General features: G+C 41.7%; 1 protein-coding gene across 1 annotated transcript in view; it reads left to right on the forward strand.

The window, feature by feature from the left end:
* The window catches only part of mao (monoamine oxidase), a 167504-nt gene that overhangs the window by 140312 nt on the left and 10043 nt on the right, over positions 1 to 17149 (forward strand). The window contains exons 12-13 of the mRNA XM_028799762.2: positions 1112 to 1209; positions 2403 to 2514. Coding sequence (XP_028655595.1) covers positions 1112 to 1209; positions 2403 to 2514 — 210 coding nt within the window. The remainder of the gene's footprint in view (positions 1 to 1111; positions 1210 to 2402; positions 2515 to 17149) is intronic.

Genomic DNA, 17149 nt, shown 5'->3' on the forward strand with positions numbered 1-17149 from the left:
AGATTTTTAAGGTCTTTCAATAAGGGCAGAAGAGAAAAAGACTTAAATACATAGCTGGATTTGGAACACAGAAATTGAGTGTGCAGGCTTCATTTGAAATCTGTACATGTGACACTTGTTCAAATTATTTTGCCCAGTAACATGCCAAGCCCTGCAGTACTAAACTGAAGTACCACTATGGAAGTGATGGAAAATCAGAACAAGAAAAAGGAAAAATTAAAAGCACATCTAAATGAAACTAAAATATCAATATTTATATACAGTACCATTGTGTTAATGATCATAATATACAGTACTTATAAATACACATTACCAAAAAAATCGATAAACTGTTCAATCATGCATTCTGATAGATATTCTACAGAACTGAATAACTGTTGACTTGTCATTCAGGATGTTAAAATAGACAGACTGTACAGTGTGGTGAGATTTTCTATGTAATACCTAGTTTCTTGAAAAGGACAGTCTTCCATACCTTTTTTGTTTGTGAAATAAGAGTGTAACTCTCTGGATATTCTCTGTTTATGCAGGAATGTCTCTGTTGAATACATTTTTTTTAAATTAGGCTTCATTTATATTTCCATAACCCAACTGCAAAAGACCAAAACCTTGGACAGGTGTTGCTTTGTTGCCTTTGAGTAGCCAGGGTTAAGAGCAGTAAAGGCATTGATGCACACTGCTTTCATAATTTTCATCCTGACATTTCCTCCAGGATTGATGCTTGTTTTATACTTGATACTTTACTGGAATAAACTGGTCCCAATGCTATAATAGATAAGTGGAATTTATGCATCAACTTAGTATCAAATGGGCCCTGTTTAGATCTGGTATACTTTTAACCTATAAGAGAAATAAATCTTGGAGACTGGCTATAAATGCATACATCGTCCTTGACACAATCATTTCACCTTATTCCAGCATATTCATGCTACTTCTTTTCTCCCCAGTGCCATTTCAATTCCCACATTCCCTCCAGTAGTTGCTAATGGATCTACAATATTACAGGCAGATGGAGATGATTTTTATATACATGATAGTGACATTTTCATTTTGCATGCTGTTCTGTTCATAGCTGATGAATCATTTTTGCTTTCCTTTATTTGCAATTCAGCCAGTACATTATGAAGAGAAAAACTGGTGTGAGGAGGAGTACTCTGGTGGTTGCTACACTGTGTATTTCCCTCCAGGCATCATGACCCAATTTGGCAGGTAAGAAATGTTGAAAAATCTATGCAAGGAATATAGTAACAACAACTATCTTTTGCTAGAAAGCATGATTTCATAGTAAATTATATAATCTATGCAATTAAAGCCATCACTTAAAATAACTTATCAAAGATGAAAATGTCAGAATAGTTTAATTTGTTTTTAATCACTTGACTGTCCATTAATTGTTATTTATTACTTTATATACTAAAATTCAATGAGAAAATCCATCCATCCATCCATTTTCTAACCCACTGAATCCGAACACAGGGTCACGGGGGTCTGCTGGAGCCAATCCCAGCCAACACAGGGCACAAGGCAGGAAACAATCCTGGGCAGGGTGCCAACCCACCGCAGGACACACACAAACACACTCACACACCAAGCACACAGTAGGGCCAATTTAGAATCCGCAATCCACCTAACCTGCATGTCTTTGGACTGTGGGAGGAAACCGGAGCGCCCGGAGGAAACCCACGCAGACACGGGGAGAACATGCAAACTCCACGCAGGGAGGACCCGGGAAGCGAACCCGAGTCTCCTAACTGCGAGGCAGCAGCGCTACCACTGCGCCACCGTGCTGCCCTCAATGAAAAAATATCCAATTTAATTTATTCTTTATTACAAAATGTAATTTAATAAATTATTAACATCTCTTAATACTTACAACATTAGTTCATTACAATAATTGTAATGAGAACAGGCCATTCAGCCAAACAAGCTAGCCCATAATATGCATCTCTATAATAACATCAAATCGAGATTTGACTTTCTTCATCACTAAAAAGAAACATTTTTTCATTATTTCACTAGCAGCTAAACCTAAGTATCCACTTACAGCATCATCATTATCGTGTGTTTCTTAAAGATTTGTAGACAATCAACGTTGGGTACAGTATTTTCATTTTGTACATGAATTTCAGAAATTAGGCCTTAACTTGTTATTTCCTGGATTATAGTTCTAAAAATGTGAGTAGCTCCTGATAATGAGCTTCAGCCAGTAATGTATTTCCTTATGATCTTCTTTAAGGATGTTTGAATGAACGTGCACAGTAGATTTGTAGATTTTTAGCACTTTCTAATTATGATACATTGTTTGTTGTTTGAGTAACTTCTCAGAGATAGCTGTATGTTCCATAATCCTTACAGCTGCTTTGATATTCCATGACTGTATCCTGTGTATTAACTCTTTTTAGAGTGATTCGTGAGCCAGTGGGCAAACTGTACTTTGCTGGAACCGAGACAGCCACAGAATGGAGTGGTTACATGGAGGGTGCTGTTCAGGCAGGAGAGAGAGCTGCGAGAGAGGTAAGGATAATGCTAGCATCTTGACCAGAAGCTCAGATGGAGGAGCTACTGTTTAATTCTAAAACTAAAGTAAGTTCCTTACTATACCCTTTGTGGTTTAATATTTTACTTGGGTATTTTAATATCCATCCATCCATCCTCTTCCGCTTATCCGAGGTCGGGTCACGGGGGCAGCAGCTTGAGCAGAGATGCCCAGACTTCCCTCTCCCCGGCCACTTCTTCTAGCTCTTCTGGGAGAATCCCAAGGCGTTCCCAGGCCAGCCGGGAGACATAGCACCTCCAGCGTGTCCTGGGTCTTCCCTGGGGCCTCCTCCCGGTTGGACGTGCCCGGAACACCTCACCAGGGAGGCGTCCAGGAGGCATCCTGATCAGATGCCCGAGCCACCTTATCTGACTCCTCTCGATGCGGAGGAGCAGCGGCTCTACTCTGAGCCCCTCCCAGATGACTAAGCTTCTCACCCTGTGGAGGAAACTCATTTCAGCCGCTTGTATTCGCAATCTCGTTCTTTCGGTCACTACCCATAGCTCATGACCATAGGTGAAGGTAGGAACATAGATCGACTGGTAAACTGAGAGCTTTGCCTTACGGCTCAGCTCCTTTTTCACCACGACAGACCGATGCAGAGCCCGCATCACTGCGGATGCCGCACCAATCTGCCTGTCGATCTCACGCTCCATTCTTCCCTCACTTGTGAACAAGACCCCGAGATACTTGAACTCCTCCACTTGAGGCAGGATCTCGCTCCCAACCCTGAGAGGGCACTCCACCCTTTTCCGGCTGAGGACCATGGTCTCGGATTTGGAGGTGCTGATTCCCATCCCAGCTGCTTCACACTCAGCTGCGAACCGATCCAGAGAGAGCTGAAGATCACGGCCTGATGAAGCAAACAGGATAACATCATCTGCAAAAAGCAGTGACCCAATCCTGAGTCCACCAAACTGGACCCCCTCAACACCCTGGCTGCGCCTAGAAATTCTGTCCATAAAAGTTATGAACAGAATCGGTGACAAAGGGCAACCCTGGCGGAGTCCAACTCTCACTGGAAATGGGTTCGACTTACTGCCGGCAATGCAGACCAACCTCTGACGCCGGTTGTACAGGGACCGAACAGCCCTTATCAGGGGGTCCGGTACCCCATACTTCCGGAGCACCCCCCACAGGATTCCCAGAGGGACACGGTCGAACGCATTTTCCAAGTCCACAAAACACATGTAGACTGGTTGGGCGAACTCCCATGCACCCTCCAGGACTCTGCTAAGGGTGTAGAGCTGGTCCACTGTTCCGCGACCAGGACGAAAACCACACTGTTCCTCCTGAATCTGAGGTTCGACTATCCGACGGACCCTCCTCTCCAGAACCCCCGAATAGACTTTTCCAGGGAGGCTGAGGAGTGTGATCCCTCTGTAGTTGGAACACACCCTCAGGTCTCCCTTCTTAAAGAGGGGGACCACCACCCCGGTCTGCCAATCCAGAGGCACTGTCCCTGATGTCCATACGATGTTGCAGAGACGTGTCAACCAAGACATCCCTACAACATCCAGAGCCTTGAGGAACTCCGGGCGTATCTCATCCACCCCCAGGGCCCTGCCACCAAGGAGTTTTTTGACCACCTCGGTGACCTTAGTCCCAGAGATGGGGGAGTCCACCTCCGAGTTCCCAGGCTCTGCTTCCTCATTGGAAGGCATGTTAGTGGGATTAAAGAGGTCTTCGAAGTACTCCCCCCACCGACCCACAACGTTCCAAGTCAAGGTCAGCAGCGCACCATCCCCACCATATACAGAGTTGACACTGCACTGCTTCCCCCTCCTGAGACACCGGACGGTGGACCAGAATCTCCTCCAAAAGTCATTCTCCATGGCCTCCCCAAACTCCTCCCATGCCCGAGTTTTTGCCTCAGCAACCACTGAAACCGCATTCTGCTTGGCCTGCTGGTACCTATTAGCTGTTTCCAGAGTCCCACAAGACAAAAGGGACCGGTAGGACTCCTTCTTCAGCTTGACAGCATCCCTCACCGCCGGTGTCCACCAACGTGTTCGGGGATTGCCGCCACAACAGGCACCGACCACCTTATTGCCACAGCTGCTTATTGTCAGCCGCTTCAACAATAGAGGCACGAAACATGGCCCATTCAGACTCAATGTCCCCCACCTCCCTTGGGATGTGGTCGAAATTCTGCCAGAGGTGGTAGTTGAAGCTACTTCTGACAGGGGGCTCTGCCAGACGTTCCCAGCAGACCCTTACAACACGTTTGGGCCTACCAGGCCTGACCGGCATCCTCCCCCACCATCGAAGCCAACTCACCACCAGTTGGTGATCAGTTGACAGCTCCGCCCCTCTCTTCACCCGAGTGTCCAAGACATGTAGCCGCAGGTCCGACGACACAACCACAACGTCGATCATCGAACTGAGGCCTAGGGTGTCCTGGTGCCAAGTGCACATATGAACACCCCTATGCTTGAACATGGTGTTTGTTATGGACAATCCGTGATGAGAATAGAAGTCCAATAACAAAACACCACTCGGGTTCAGATCTGGGGGGCCATTCCTCCCAATCACGCCTTTCCAGGTCTCGCTGTCATTGCCCACGTGAGCATTAATTGAAGTCTCCCAGCAGTATGAGGGAGCACCCAGAAGGTATGCCCTCTAGAACCCACTCCAGGGAATCCAAAAAGGGTGGGTAATCTGAACTGCTGTTTTGTGCATACACACAAACAACAGTTTGGACCCGTCCCCCCACCCGAAGGAGGAGGGAGGCTACCCTCTCGTCCACCTAGATAAACCCCAATGTACAGGCTTCAAGTCGGGGGACAATAAGTATGCCCACACCTGCTCGTAGCCTCTCACCGGGGGCAGCTCCAGAGTGGTAGAGAGTCCAGCCCCTCTCAAGGAGATTGGTTCCAGAGTCTAAGCTGTGTGTCGAGGTGAGCCTACTATATCTAGCCAGAACCTCTCAACCTCGCGCACTAGCTCAGGCTCCTTCCCCTTCAGAGAGGTGACATTCCACGTCCCAAGAGCCAGCTTCTGTAGCCGAGGATTGGACTGCTAAGGTCCCTGCCTCGGCCACCACCCAAATCACACTGCACCCAACCTCCTTGGCCCCTCCCATAGGTGGTGAGCCCATGGGAAGGGGGACCCACGTTGCCTCTTCGGGCTGTGCCTGGCCGAGTCCCATGGGTGCAAGCCCGGCCACCAGGCGCTCACCATCGAGCCCGACCACCAGGCCTGGCTCCAGAGGGCGGCCCCGGTGACCCGCGTCCGGGCGAGGGAAAACACCGTCCAAATTTTTTATTCATCATAGAAGGTCTTTTGAATTTAATTCAATTGAATGGTATTTTAATAGAGTCCTGCAATAAAGAATGCACTTGAAACTTTTTTTCCTGTTTTTAAAAAATCATTTAATTTATAAAAAAGTTAAAGCTTTAATTTTTGCAGTTAAGGTGGCCTGTTTAATACATTAAAAAATATTATCGCTCACTGGGCCGGCCACAAGGCAAACGCCTCAGGCTGTGCTTTGGTTTTTAACATTACAAAACAATAATACAAATAAATTAAATGTGTACCTAAAGAATTACATACACATCCAGTAAAATATTTATATACTACCTATAAAAATTAAAAACTACTTTATGATACGTGATTCATTTTTCTCCCTTTGTGGATCTCCAGCTACAAATATGCAAACCGTATCACAGACCTTCTCTTCCATATATATATATATATATATATATATATATATATATATATATATATATTTATATATATATACAGTGATCCCTCGCTATATCGCGTTTCGCCTTTCGCGGCTTCACTCTATCGCGGATTTTATATGTAAGCATATTTAAATATATATCACGGATTTTTTGCTGGTTCGCGGATTTCTGAGGACAATGGGTCTTTTAATTTCTGGTACATGCTTCCTCAGTTGGTTTGCCCAGTTGATTTCATACAAGGGACGCTATTGGCAGATGGCTGAGAAGCTACCCAGCTTACTTTTCTTTCTCTCTCTCTTGCGCTGACTATCTGTGATCCTGACGTAGGGGGTGTGAGCAGGGGGGCTGTTCGCACACCTAGATGATTCGGACGCTCGTCTAAAAATGCTGAAAGATTATCTTCACGTTGCTACCTTCTGTGTGCAGCTTTTAAGTATGCTGCACGGTGCTTCGCATACTTAAAAGCTCAAAGGGCACGTATTGATTTTTGACTTCGTTTTTCTCTCTCTCTCTCTCCCTGCTCCTGACGGAGGGGGTGTGAGCTGCCTCCTTCAACAGCTTTGTACCGCAAGCCAAACAGCCCTATTGATTTGTTTGCTTTCCTCTCTGTTTCCTCTGAAGAGGAAGATATGTTTGCATTCTTTTAATTGTGAGACAGAACTGTCATCTCTGTCTTGTCATGGAGCACAATTTAAACTTTTGAAAAAGAGACAAATGTTTGTTTGCAGTGTTTGAATAACGTTCCTGTCTCTCTACAACCTCCTGTGTTTCTGCGCAAATCTGTGACCCAAGCATGACAATATAAAAATAACCATATAAACATATGGTTTCTACTTCGCGGATTTTCTTATTTCGCGGGTTTCTCTGGAACGCAACCCCCGCGATGGAGGAGGGATTACTGTATATATATATATATATATATATATGGAAGAGAAGGTCTGTGATACGGTTTGTATACGGACTTAATCACCTCCACCCACCCCCCACTGAATGTGTTACTATATATTGCCTTTGATTCTTGTAAGTCTAAGCATTATCCTCTGATGAAGACCCCTGATAGGGGTTGAAAGCTCAGGAATAAAAACTATTTTATGATACGTGATATCTTTTTTTCTCCCTTCGTGGATCTCCAGCTGCAAATATATATATATATATATGTTAAAGTATAGTCACATCTAGTTATTGATGGATATTTCTTTATCTTTATAATGTTTTACATCATAAAGACAACAAAACTGTGGAAATTATTACATGGAATTATTCACAGAACAAAAATGCCCTTAACAAATGAAGATTACCTTACATTTAAGATTCCTCAAAATATCTCTCTTTTGCCATAATGATAACAGTGCAAAGCCACAATCATTTAATCATTCTCCTCTCTCAATGCACACGGATAAGTGGTGGAGCTGTTCATTTGTGCATTTAACCAATCCCTGGTGTTACACTAATGTAGGAAGTACATAAATACCTTCATTTTGCCCCATTCCATTCTTTGCTTTTATGGTACAATATAATATGGAAAAAAAAACATGGAATTTGCATAGAAAAGCAAGAGGCCATCATTAATTTACAAAAGAAGGTCAGTGTATTGTGGATGTGTCTCCAGATGGTGTTGCAAAAACCATCAAGTGCTTTGATGAAACCAGTTCTGTTGAGGACTGACAAAGGACTGGAAGATCAAAAGTCACCTCTGCTTCAGACGACAAGTTCATCAGAGTCACCAGCCTCAGAGATCAATGCTTAAGAGCACCTCAGATCAGAGCCCAAATAAATGTCTCCCAAAGTTTAGCCCACAAATACAACTCAACATGCAACATTCACAGACTTCATCAGGCAGGCCTTTGTAGTAGAAGTGCTTGCAGGAAGCCATTCCTAACAGCCATAAATAAGAAAAAGTGACTTGACTGGGGTAAGGTTCGCATCCCAGGTCCTCCCTACACGGAGTTTGCATGTTCTCCCCCGTGTCTGTGTGGGTTTCCTCCAGGTGCTCTGGTTTCCTCCCACAATCCGAAGACATGCAGGTTAGGTGGATTGGCGATTCTAAATTGGCCCTAGTGTGTGCTTGGTGTGTGTGTGTGTGTGTCCTGCAGTGGGTTGGCGCCCTGCCCGGGATTGGTTCCTGCCTTGCGCCCTGTGTTGGCTGGGATTGGCTCCAGCAGACCCCCATGACCCTGTGTTCAGATTCAGTGGGTTGGAAAATGGATGGATGGATGGACTTGACTGGGACAAGCAGCACATGCAATAGATGACAGACCAGTGGGAATCGGTCATTTGGTCAGATGAATCTAAATTTTAGATTTTCGTTTCCAGCTGCCATGTCTTTATGAGACATGACCTCTTCCTGTGTTGTTCCCTCTGGGAAGCATGCTGGAGGAAGCGTGATGATGAGGTAGGTGAAAAAAAGAATTGTTGAGAATTAATGGCACACTTAACCAGCATGGCTACCACAGCATCACATAGCGGCATGCTTTACCATTAGGTTTGCTCTTAATTGGGCCTTCATTTGTTTTTCAACCAGACAATGATGCTAAGCACAACTACAGGTTGTGTAAAAGTTACTTATCAAAGGGAAAAAAAAAACCCTGACTGCCCCACCAGGCCTTTCTGATGCAAGCATTACACTCCTGTTTTTCTGGTGGATTGCCTGGTACCTCTGGCCATCCAAACTACCACCAATACTACTTCTCTGTCTTTCTCTCACTCTCTCTGTCTCATTCCCTGTCACAATACTATTTCTGGAATCATTCCTGAAATGATTTCTTCCCATTACCAGACTCAGGTGGGCGTAAAATCATGATCTTCACCTTGCACATACTGTAATACTGTACTGTGCTCTAATAATCCTGTTTGCTGCCATCCACCTGATCTGCCCTAATAAAACACAAGTTCCACACAAGAGATCTCTGTGCTCCTTGATTAATTAATTTTGTGGCACTCATCACAAATAGTAGGCCCTAATTTTTTCACAGCCTTGTTCCTAGCTCCTCATTTTTACCAGGAACCCTTGTATTTTATTATATACAGGTAGTCCCCAGGTTATGGACATCCGACCTACGACTTACGAACGAGGACGCAGCTGCGACGCATGCGCCTCAGTAACTACCGCTCCGTCATCATCGGCCTGGGAATGCTGCAAGCAGTGGCTGGAGGGGGGCGATTTCGCTGCTCGTGCAGTGTAGTGTCCCTCAAAGGCCTCCTGGCGGCAAGTGGTGACCCGTGATCCATAGTCACCGGGGCCACAGCTATCGCTCGTGTGCAGGACGATGATTCACTGCCCGCCCACTACGCCGCCGCAGCTACTGCTCCTGACTGGATGCAGGCTGGATGGAGCGGAGGGGGGCGTTTCACTGCCCACCCAGCACACACGACTGGTAATGCTGCAAGCGGTGACCCGGTTTGGCTGAACAGGGCAGCGGGGGTAACATTGTAGTGTGCCTCGGATGGCTGTCTGTTGAATTGGGGTTGGGCGATTTACTATTCGCCTTTGGCCACACCGTGTTCGTTCTACAGCATACTGTAGTGGAGGTGACTGTGAGGTGGACTGGTGATGAACTGCCCCTCGCCGCCCCCATTCATTCTCAATAGCAAGCCTGCTTGTACTGTTACGCACATAGCAGGAAGTTGTCTCTGGTCAGTACATCCGACATGTTGATGACTGGTGCCTTCCTGCTGTGATAAGGTGTACAGTGCTGTGCAAAAGAGCTCATCTTAACCTTTTGTCTTCACCCTCCAAGAATGTCTCTGAAACACAAGTGCTGGTGATACAGTAAAGAAGAGAAAAACCATCACCTTTGAAAATAAAGCAGAAATAATAAAAAGGTCAGAAAGAGGTGAAACTCCATCATTCATTGGCAGAGCATTTGGTTACAGTCTGTCAAAAATAGTATTTATTAAAATAATGTATCTGTTCCGACTTACATACAAATTCAACTTTAGTACAAACCTACAGTCCCTATCTCGTGTGTAACCCGGGGACTGCCTGTATTATATATCTTTTCAGTGTATTTACTGCCTTTAAATGTTTGATGGTGCTAACATATTTGGACAGCGGTTGCTAAATTCTACTAAACTATTAAGCATGTATGACCCAACACTTGGGCAGTACATTTGTTTTTCAAAAACACAGATTAACAGGAAATGTAACATTTAAAGTTATAAACCACAACAGCCAATATAAAATTTTAGTACAGAAAATGGTAGAAAGATGTCAGCATTACAGGAAGAGGTAAAAAAAAAAAAGCAACCAAGTATGCAAAAGCTGCCTAATTAAATTTGGTTCCTTATGAGAAATAGAAAACTGGTAACAGAAAAAAATGCTAGAAGAATGCTATGAAAATAGTTGCTTAGTAACAATTGTTTTCAGTTTTCTAATTGGATGCAAATGACAGATATAAGTCACTGGTGAGCTTTCCTCATGACAATTCTTAAAAAGCGCATGGCATGGGTGTTAAAGAACGGCAGTTTTGTAGTCCGTATTTAGTGCAGCGCTAATGTCTATGTCCATACTGGTAGCTGGTACAATGTCTGGGGCTGCTCTCTGTGTCAATTAGTACAACATTTGTACAAAGTTAGTACAATTTCAGCATATTTTTGTGAGAATTTATGCATTGTTTATTACTGAATTAAAAAAAAAATGTTTGTCAGTGGATGCATTGCTCCTATGGACAGCGTTACATTAGTTATGTTTTGAAATTTTACTATGTTTTGGAAAGGTAAATATAACAGTTATATGTATACAGAAGCAATGTTTAATGTTTCACTGTTGAGAACTCAACTTTGTATATGGTGTTGCAAAACAAAAAACAACATACCTTTTACCCGATTACATAGCTTATGCTAAAAAATAATAAAAACAATATAATTGAAGAAAAAGAGAGGTCTTCCAACATGAGACGTAAACCGTACCACCTTAAAATAAAGAAGATGTTCAATTCACAATGGGACTTTTGTTTTGCTTTGCTTTTTTTCCACTGTGCATAATCCAAATGCCTGCTTATAGAATCTGGTCTGGTGTAATCCAGTTGAAGAGAAAAAAAATTGACTTTTAAAAGAAATCATTTACAGTATTTTTCCTCCAAAATTAGCTTCTTTCAACGGATTGTAACTTATCAATATTAAAAAGTAATCAAGCTAAGTAAAGTTCTCTATTTTAGATTTATAGTATTGTAAAAGAAATGAATTTTGTGAGAGCTACCACCTCTTGCTTTATGCAAGCAGAATGCACAATTATAGAGGTAAATTCCTATTATTTCTAAAATACACTGTTTTAAAATGGGTGGCATGGTGACACATTGGTATTGCTGCTGCCTTGCAGTAAGGAGTCCATGGTTCATGTCTCGGGTCCTCCATGCATGGAGTTTGCTTCTTCTCCCCATGTCTGTATGGCTTTCCTCCCGGTGCTCCATTTTCCTCCCACAGTCCAAAGACATGCAGGTTAGGTGGATTGGTGATATTAAATTGGCCCTATTATGTGACTGGATTGTGTTTTTGTGGGTGTGCATGTGTTCACCCTGCAATGGACTGGCAACCTGTCCAGGGTGTGTTCCTGCCTTGGTCCCTCTGGGAACTGGGACAGGCCCCAGTACCCCGTCTGCCCCCCTGTGGCTCTGTTCAGAACTAAGCAGGATGGTAAATGACTGACTATAAAGGGCAAAATCTTTTTCCTCACAATCATATCTAAGAGGTATTAAATTAAGAAATTAGTTAAACAAAAGCCTACAGTATTGAGAACTATATTTATCCACCCACGTGGCATTAGGAAGGCTTGACATAATGGTGCTAAGTGGTGAGTGCTTGAGTTCTTGCTAAACTGTTTCTGAGATCTAGTATATTTCATTCTTATTTTGAGAGTGTTTCCTTTCATCTAAATTAATTGAAAGTAGGTAGGAGATATATTAGCTGTTACAGTATGTGGCTAGCATTTTGGCCATTATTGAGCCCAAGCAGTTATTCAAATGTATCATTTTTCTGAAACCTTATTTGCGCCATCTTCCATATGGAATGGCACATTTTAAATTAGGCATTTTGTTGATTTGCATTTGGAAATCCTTATGAGCAAACACTTAACTTGTGCAGTTGCAAACACTTCAGATTAAAGGAAACGACAAGAGGTGATGTGAAAATCTGCACCATGTTGAGTGACATGAAAATAGTTACAGTGTGTGATTGAACAAGATGCAGAATCAGCTTCCACAATCAAACTTCTGGACTAAGAATATCAATTTATACAGAATATAAATATAGATGGCTCCCTGTTATACAATATTGATATTTAATGCTTTTTATTTTGCGGTTTGTGAGAAAAATATGAAATTAGAACCAACAGGATAAATTGTTCATGATCAAATAGCAATTGACTACATTAAACACCAGGTATAACTTTATTAATGATTGGACTGTGGTCAGATCAGTCAGATCCGATTTGGAGTTAGTCAGAAACAGATAGCAACCACATTTGACTTTAGTGTAAATGCAAATGTGTTTTCTATCTAGTCAAAAAAAAAAGAACGCAAAAGCTAAAGATGATTTGAATTTTGAAAGGGGGAATGTGACGTCAAATCTTTATCAAGACACAATGAAAGATGCTTTTTAATGCCAGGCATAAATGTAATTTTTTTAGCTTTAGTGCTGTCATTATAGATAGCCACATCAGTACTGTTGTAAAGGTTGATGTTTGTAACTAGCAAAACAAATTTACTGACTACTAAATTATACTGTACAGAAAAGTGAATGCTGCTGAGTGCCATAATACAAGAAGAAAATAAAAATATTAATAATAATAACAATTACATTTACATAGTGCTTTTCTCGCTACTCAAAACATTTTACATAGAGAGAGAGGGAAACTACCACCACTATGCAGCATCCACTTAGATGATGCGATAACAACCATTTTGTGCCTTACACTCTCCACACATTAGCTCTTAGGTGGTGAAGGGCTGAGAGACAGGGGAGGAGACAGTGATGGGCAATTTAGCCAGGACATCAGGATAAATCCTACACTTTTTGAAAGATTCCCAGGAACCTTTAATGATCAGTACCTTGGTTTTATGTTTTATGTTTCATCCAAAGGACAGTGCCATAGTTACAGCACAGTGTCCCTGTCACTGCACTGGGGCATTAGGATCCACACACAGACCATGGGGTAAGAACACTGAATAAATACTTTCAAGATTTCCTCTTCAAAAAGGCAAGATTGATTTAAATGCAAAAATTTTTGACACTGGAAGAGTAAGCTGGTAGAAGAAAACACACTTTCAACAGAGAAATTGGAGAAGATGTACTTGGAAACATCCTGGTGACAAAAGGCTATGCATACTTGTGAAAAATCTTTGAGCAATACAAGGCACAAAATTAGATTGTAGCTTATCAGTGATCATGCTAAAGTGAATCAAGACAAACTTAGTGAAGAAAATAAAACATTTAATTTGCTTGGAAGAGCAGCCAGAATAAAGCCAAGAGAACTCTGAGAACCAATAATAAGGAAGCCACAACAAAGGCACACTTTGAAGAGTGCTGAGAGATGTGCAGTAAATAAAACTGGAAGAAAACATCCATCAGAAAAATGATCAAATGAAGACATATTGGAGAATGAATAATATGATACAAGTGATGTAAGAAAGGGTGCTTAACATTGATTAAAATGGAAAGACTTATCTTCACTAAGGAATTAGTTAAATGGAATAACGGGTGCCCGCAAAGTAACACTCCCCTGGTCATGGGTGACTTCAGTACAGCCACTGGCACTGACAGGGCTGGCTATGAGGATTGTCTTGGTCCCCATGGGTCTGGTGACCGTGGTGAAAGTGGCTCCATGTTCCTTCACTTTGCAGGATCGCTGGATCCTGGTTCTCCAATACTGGTGGTGCTTTGAAGGACACTAGAGCCTACCTCTTACTGCAACAGCAACAAGTCAAGTGCTGATGGGATTTTACCTCACTGCAGGGTACACACGTGCCAGCATCCACATAAATATTCATTCACACATAGTCATGTCTGCATCATGTGTAAAGAGTACAGACAAAAAACTCGCATAAAAATTCCACTAAAAAATTGATATGACTACAGCTTGATACTAACTTACTGGTGTTTTAAGGCAGTAGCACTAACCTCTGCTTTGCTGCTTTGTTTACATATCCAAAATATCAAAATATCTTTAACACCAGATATGTTGAGTAATTTTTTTATTGGCAGCAGTTCACTTTGTAGAGACTCTCTGTTTCCACTCAACACCGGGGTTTATCTTAAATAACCAAGTTACTCGTGAAATTTTAAAAAGAAAGTATCATTTTGGTTCCTGTTATTTTTTCCCATTTTTCCAAAATGGAGACTCATAGACAAACAAGTCTACAGCCAGAGATAGACTCTCTAGAAGAGTTATTCCCTCCTTTTTAGGCAAATGTGAACTAATCTTCCTCATCCCAGTTTCTTTTTTATTCCCTCCTGTGGACATGTGACCAGATGTGGTATTCCTCCTTTGTAGAATGTGTACTTTTTGGACTGGCTTGTTTTCTTGGAACATCTGGTAGACCCTCAGGGATGTGTTCTGTTTGTTGTAGCCTCCCTCTGGAATAATAGCAGAAATGTGTTGAGGTATTCAGAGTTTTTAACTCCCATTCTGTTGATGTCAATGTTCTCCCAATAGGAAGCAGAGTGAACTGTGAGTGAACAGATGTTACTGATTATAAAGATGGATGATAGAGGAGGGTAGGTGAGCATGTAGATGGGGAAGCCATAGTGGGGAACACTGCAACTCTGCAAGTAGATTATCAATAGCGATAATAATTAACTGCAAGGGGTATTTATGAAAAAAAAAACATTGTAAAGAAAGTCAGGCTACCCTTGGTGCTACAGCCTTGAGCCATCAATTGCTGAGATTTTCAAGTTCATAAATATACTCTTATATTATTATTATTGCATTACATGTGTGGCTAATGCATTTATTAGTAGTCACTCACAAGATTCATTAGAATTGTGTACATACGTTTTATTTTACAATTGACACACATGCTGTTAATGATTTTATGGGTCTGAAACATGTGGAACTGGATTTTTGGCTTATTTTGTGATTTTTGTTTTCAATTTGGACTTATAGGTATTTTTATGGCTAGGTATTTAGTGTGCCACAATTTCGTATGCTGTTTTTGGTAACATATGCTGCCATTGTGTGTTTTTTCTAAGTCTACTGTTATTAGCAATGATGCTTAGTTTCATTATGTATCTCCCTAAAGTCATGATATGTGACATCATTGGGTTGTCACCATGCTCTTAACAATTCTCTAAGTATCTGTATAAAAAACCAAAACCATCTCTGTGAGCATAGTTAGGTTCTTTCTCAGAATACATTGCAATAGTGTACTTCCAGATCTTTTTTATGATTGACAGTGGAAATGAGCACCTATAAACATACACATGATGCAGAATTGACTGACTCACTCATTCATTGACCGAAACAATATTTCCTATTTAGTTAAAAAGCTGAAATTTGGCATGATGTTAAATCTAGGTCACTAGGCATTTGCTAAGAAAGGACATTTCAGTTTGTCAATATTTAGGTGTAAAACCCCAAACAATAGAAAATTTAAACACCAACAAACCCAAAAATTCCTTGACAAATATTATATTTCTTGGTACAGTGCTGAAAAGTGATTGTATAGTTATTGGGCTTGCCTTGTTTGCAAATGAAGTCTGCCGGCAGAACAGTGGCACTAGCAGTGGGGTGGAAAGTGTGAAGGCAAACTGTTCTGCACTGGAAAAAGAGAGGGGATCAGGATTTAAAGAACTCTTTGGTTTCATATACTAACATCCACACTCTGCAATCTGAAGCCCCCCGCTCCTCAGTATCATATGCTAACATAAACTCACTAAGATCTCCAAGGGTGACACACAATTTACGCAGCCACCCCAGTTCTCGATATCATATACTTAAATAAACTTGCTGTGATCTACAACTGGGACTGCTAGATTAAAATGTCATGTAAAAATTATAACGTATAGTGACGGTGACTTCTGTATGGTTTCACTTCAACCGCTGGATGGGATGATATGCGGTGTGAGTTGTAAAGTGGAAGAAGGAAGATTTGGTAAAGATCTACTTAGACGTATTTAGCAATTAAGTTTGAATTGGGTTGCCAGAGAGGAAGAGAGAAATGCAGGAATAGTGGTTTCCTCATGTCCAGCATAAGCGGGGAGTGACTGCGTTAGTTTATATACTGTACTAGCACAGCTCAGTAAATGCATACTACATGACAAAAAGGGAGACGGGTGGTCAACTGTATAAATTCTGTGATTCACAAGATTATTTCTTTTTATCTCTTCTCTTTTGTATAATCCTTATTTTCTGTCATGTTTTGTACCTCACTCTTCGTGAAAAGTTCTTCCCTTTGTTGTTTACATTTCAGACTCCCATGTCTTCTTTTCTCTACCAACAAAAAGTCACTACAGTCCATTTATGGGGCTTGAAGCCCCCTACAATCATTTAAAAAGCCTCCAAAACATAGTACCAGTTTTTATTTTGTTCACTTTATCCACTATAGAAAACAACTCCAAAATTAAACTGTTCAATTCATTGCACCACCTGAATGTGCAGCCTCTTAACGGCATTGCTGTTTGTAATAAGTTAAAGTACAACATTATTCAAGGTTATATCTTTACTATATGGCTAGGACAAAAAAAAAGATGCTTGAACATAATTTCTATGGCAAAAAAGAGGCTTGAACATAAAAATTCATAAAAACATGAAAAGCAATACTTTAGTGATGTTACCAAATTTAAATAGTAAACATATACAGTAATGATAACCCTAATAATAAAAATAACAGTAAAAACTCCCACAATTCCAATTATTCTACTTGCCTCTTGTAGAACCCTATATCTTTGAACCTATGGCATGATCTTAACAGTGGGGCTCCTAGTAGTTCAT

Source organism: Erpetoichthys calabaricus, chromosome 4, assembly GCF_900747795.2.
Source record: "Erpetoichthys calabaricus chromosome 4, fErpCal1.3, whole genome shotgun sequence".
Classification (NCBI taxonomy): Eukaryota; Metazoa; Chordata; class Cladistia; order Polypteriformes; family Polypteridae; genus Erpetoichthys; species Erpetoichthys calabaricus.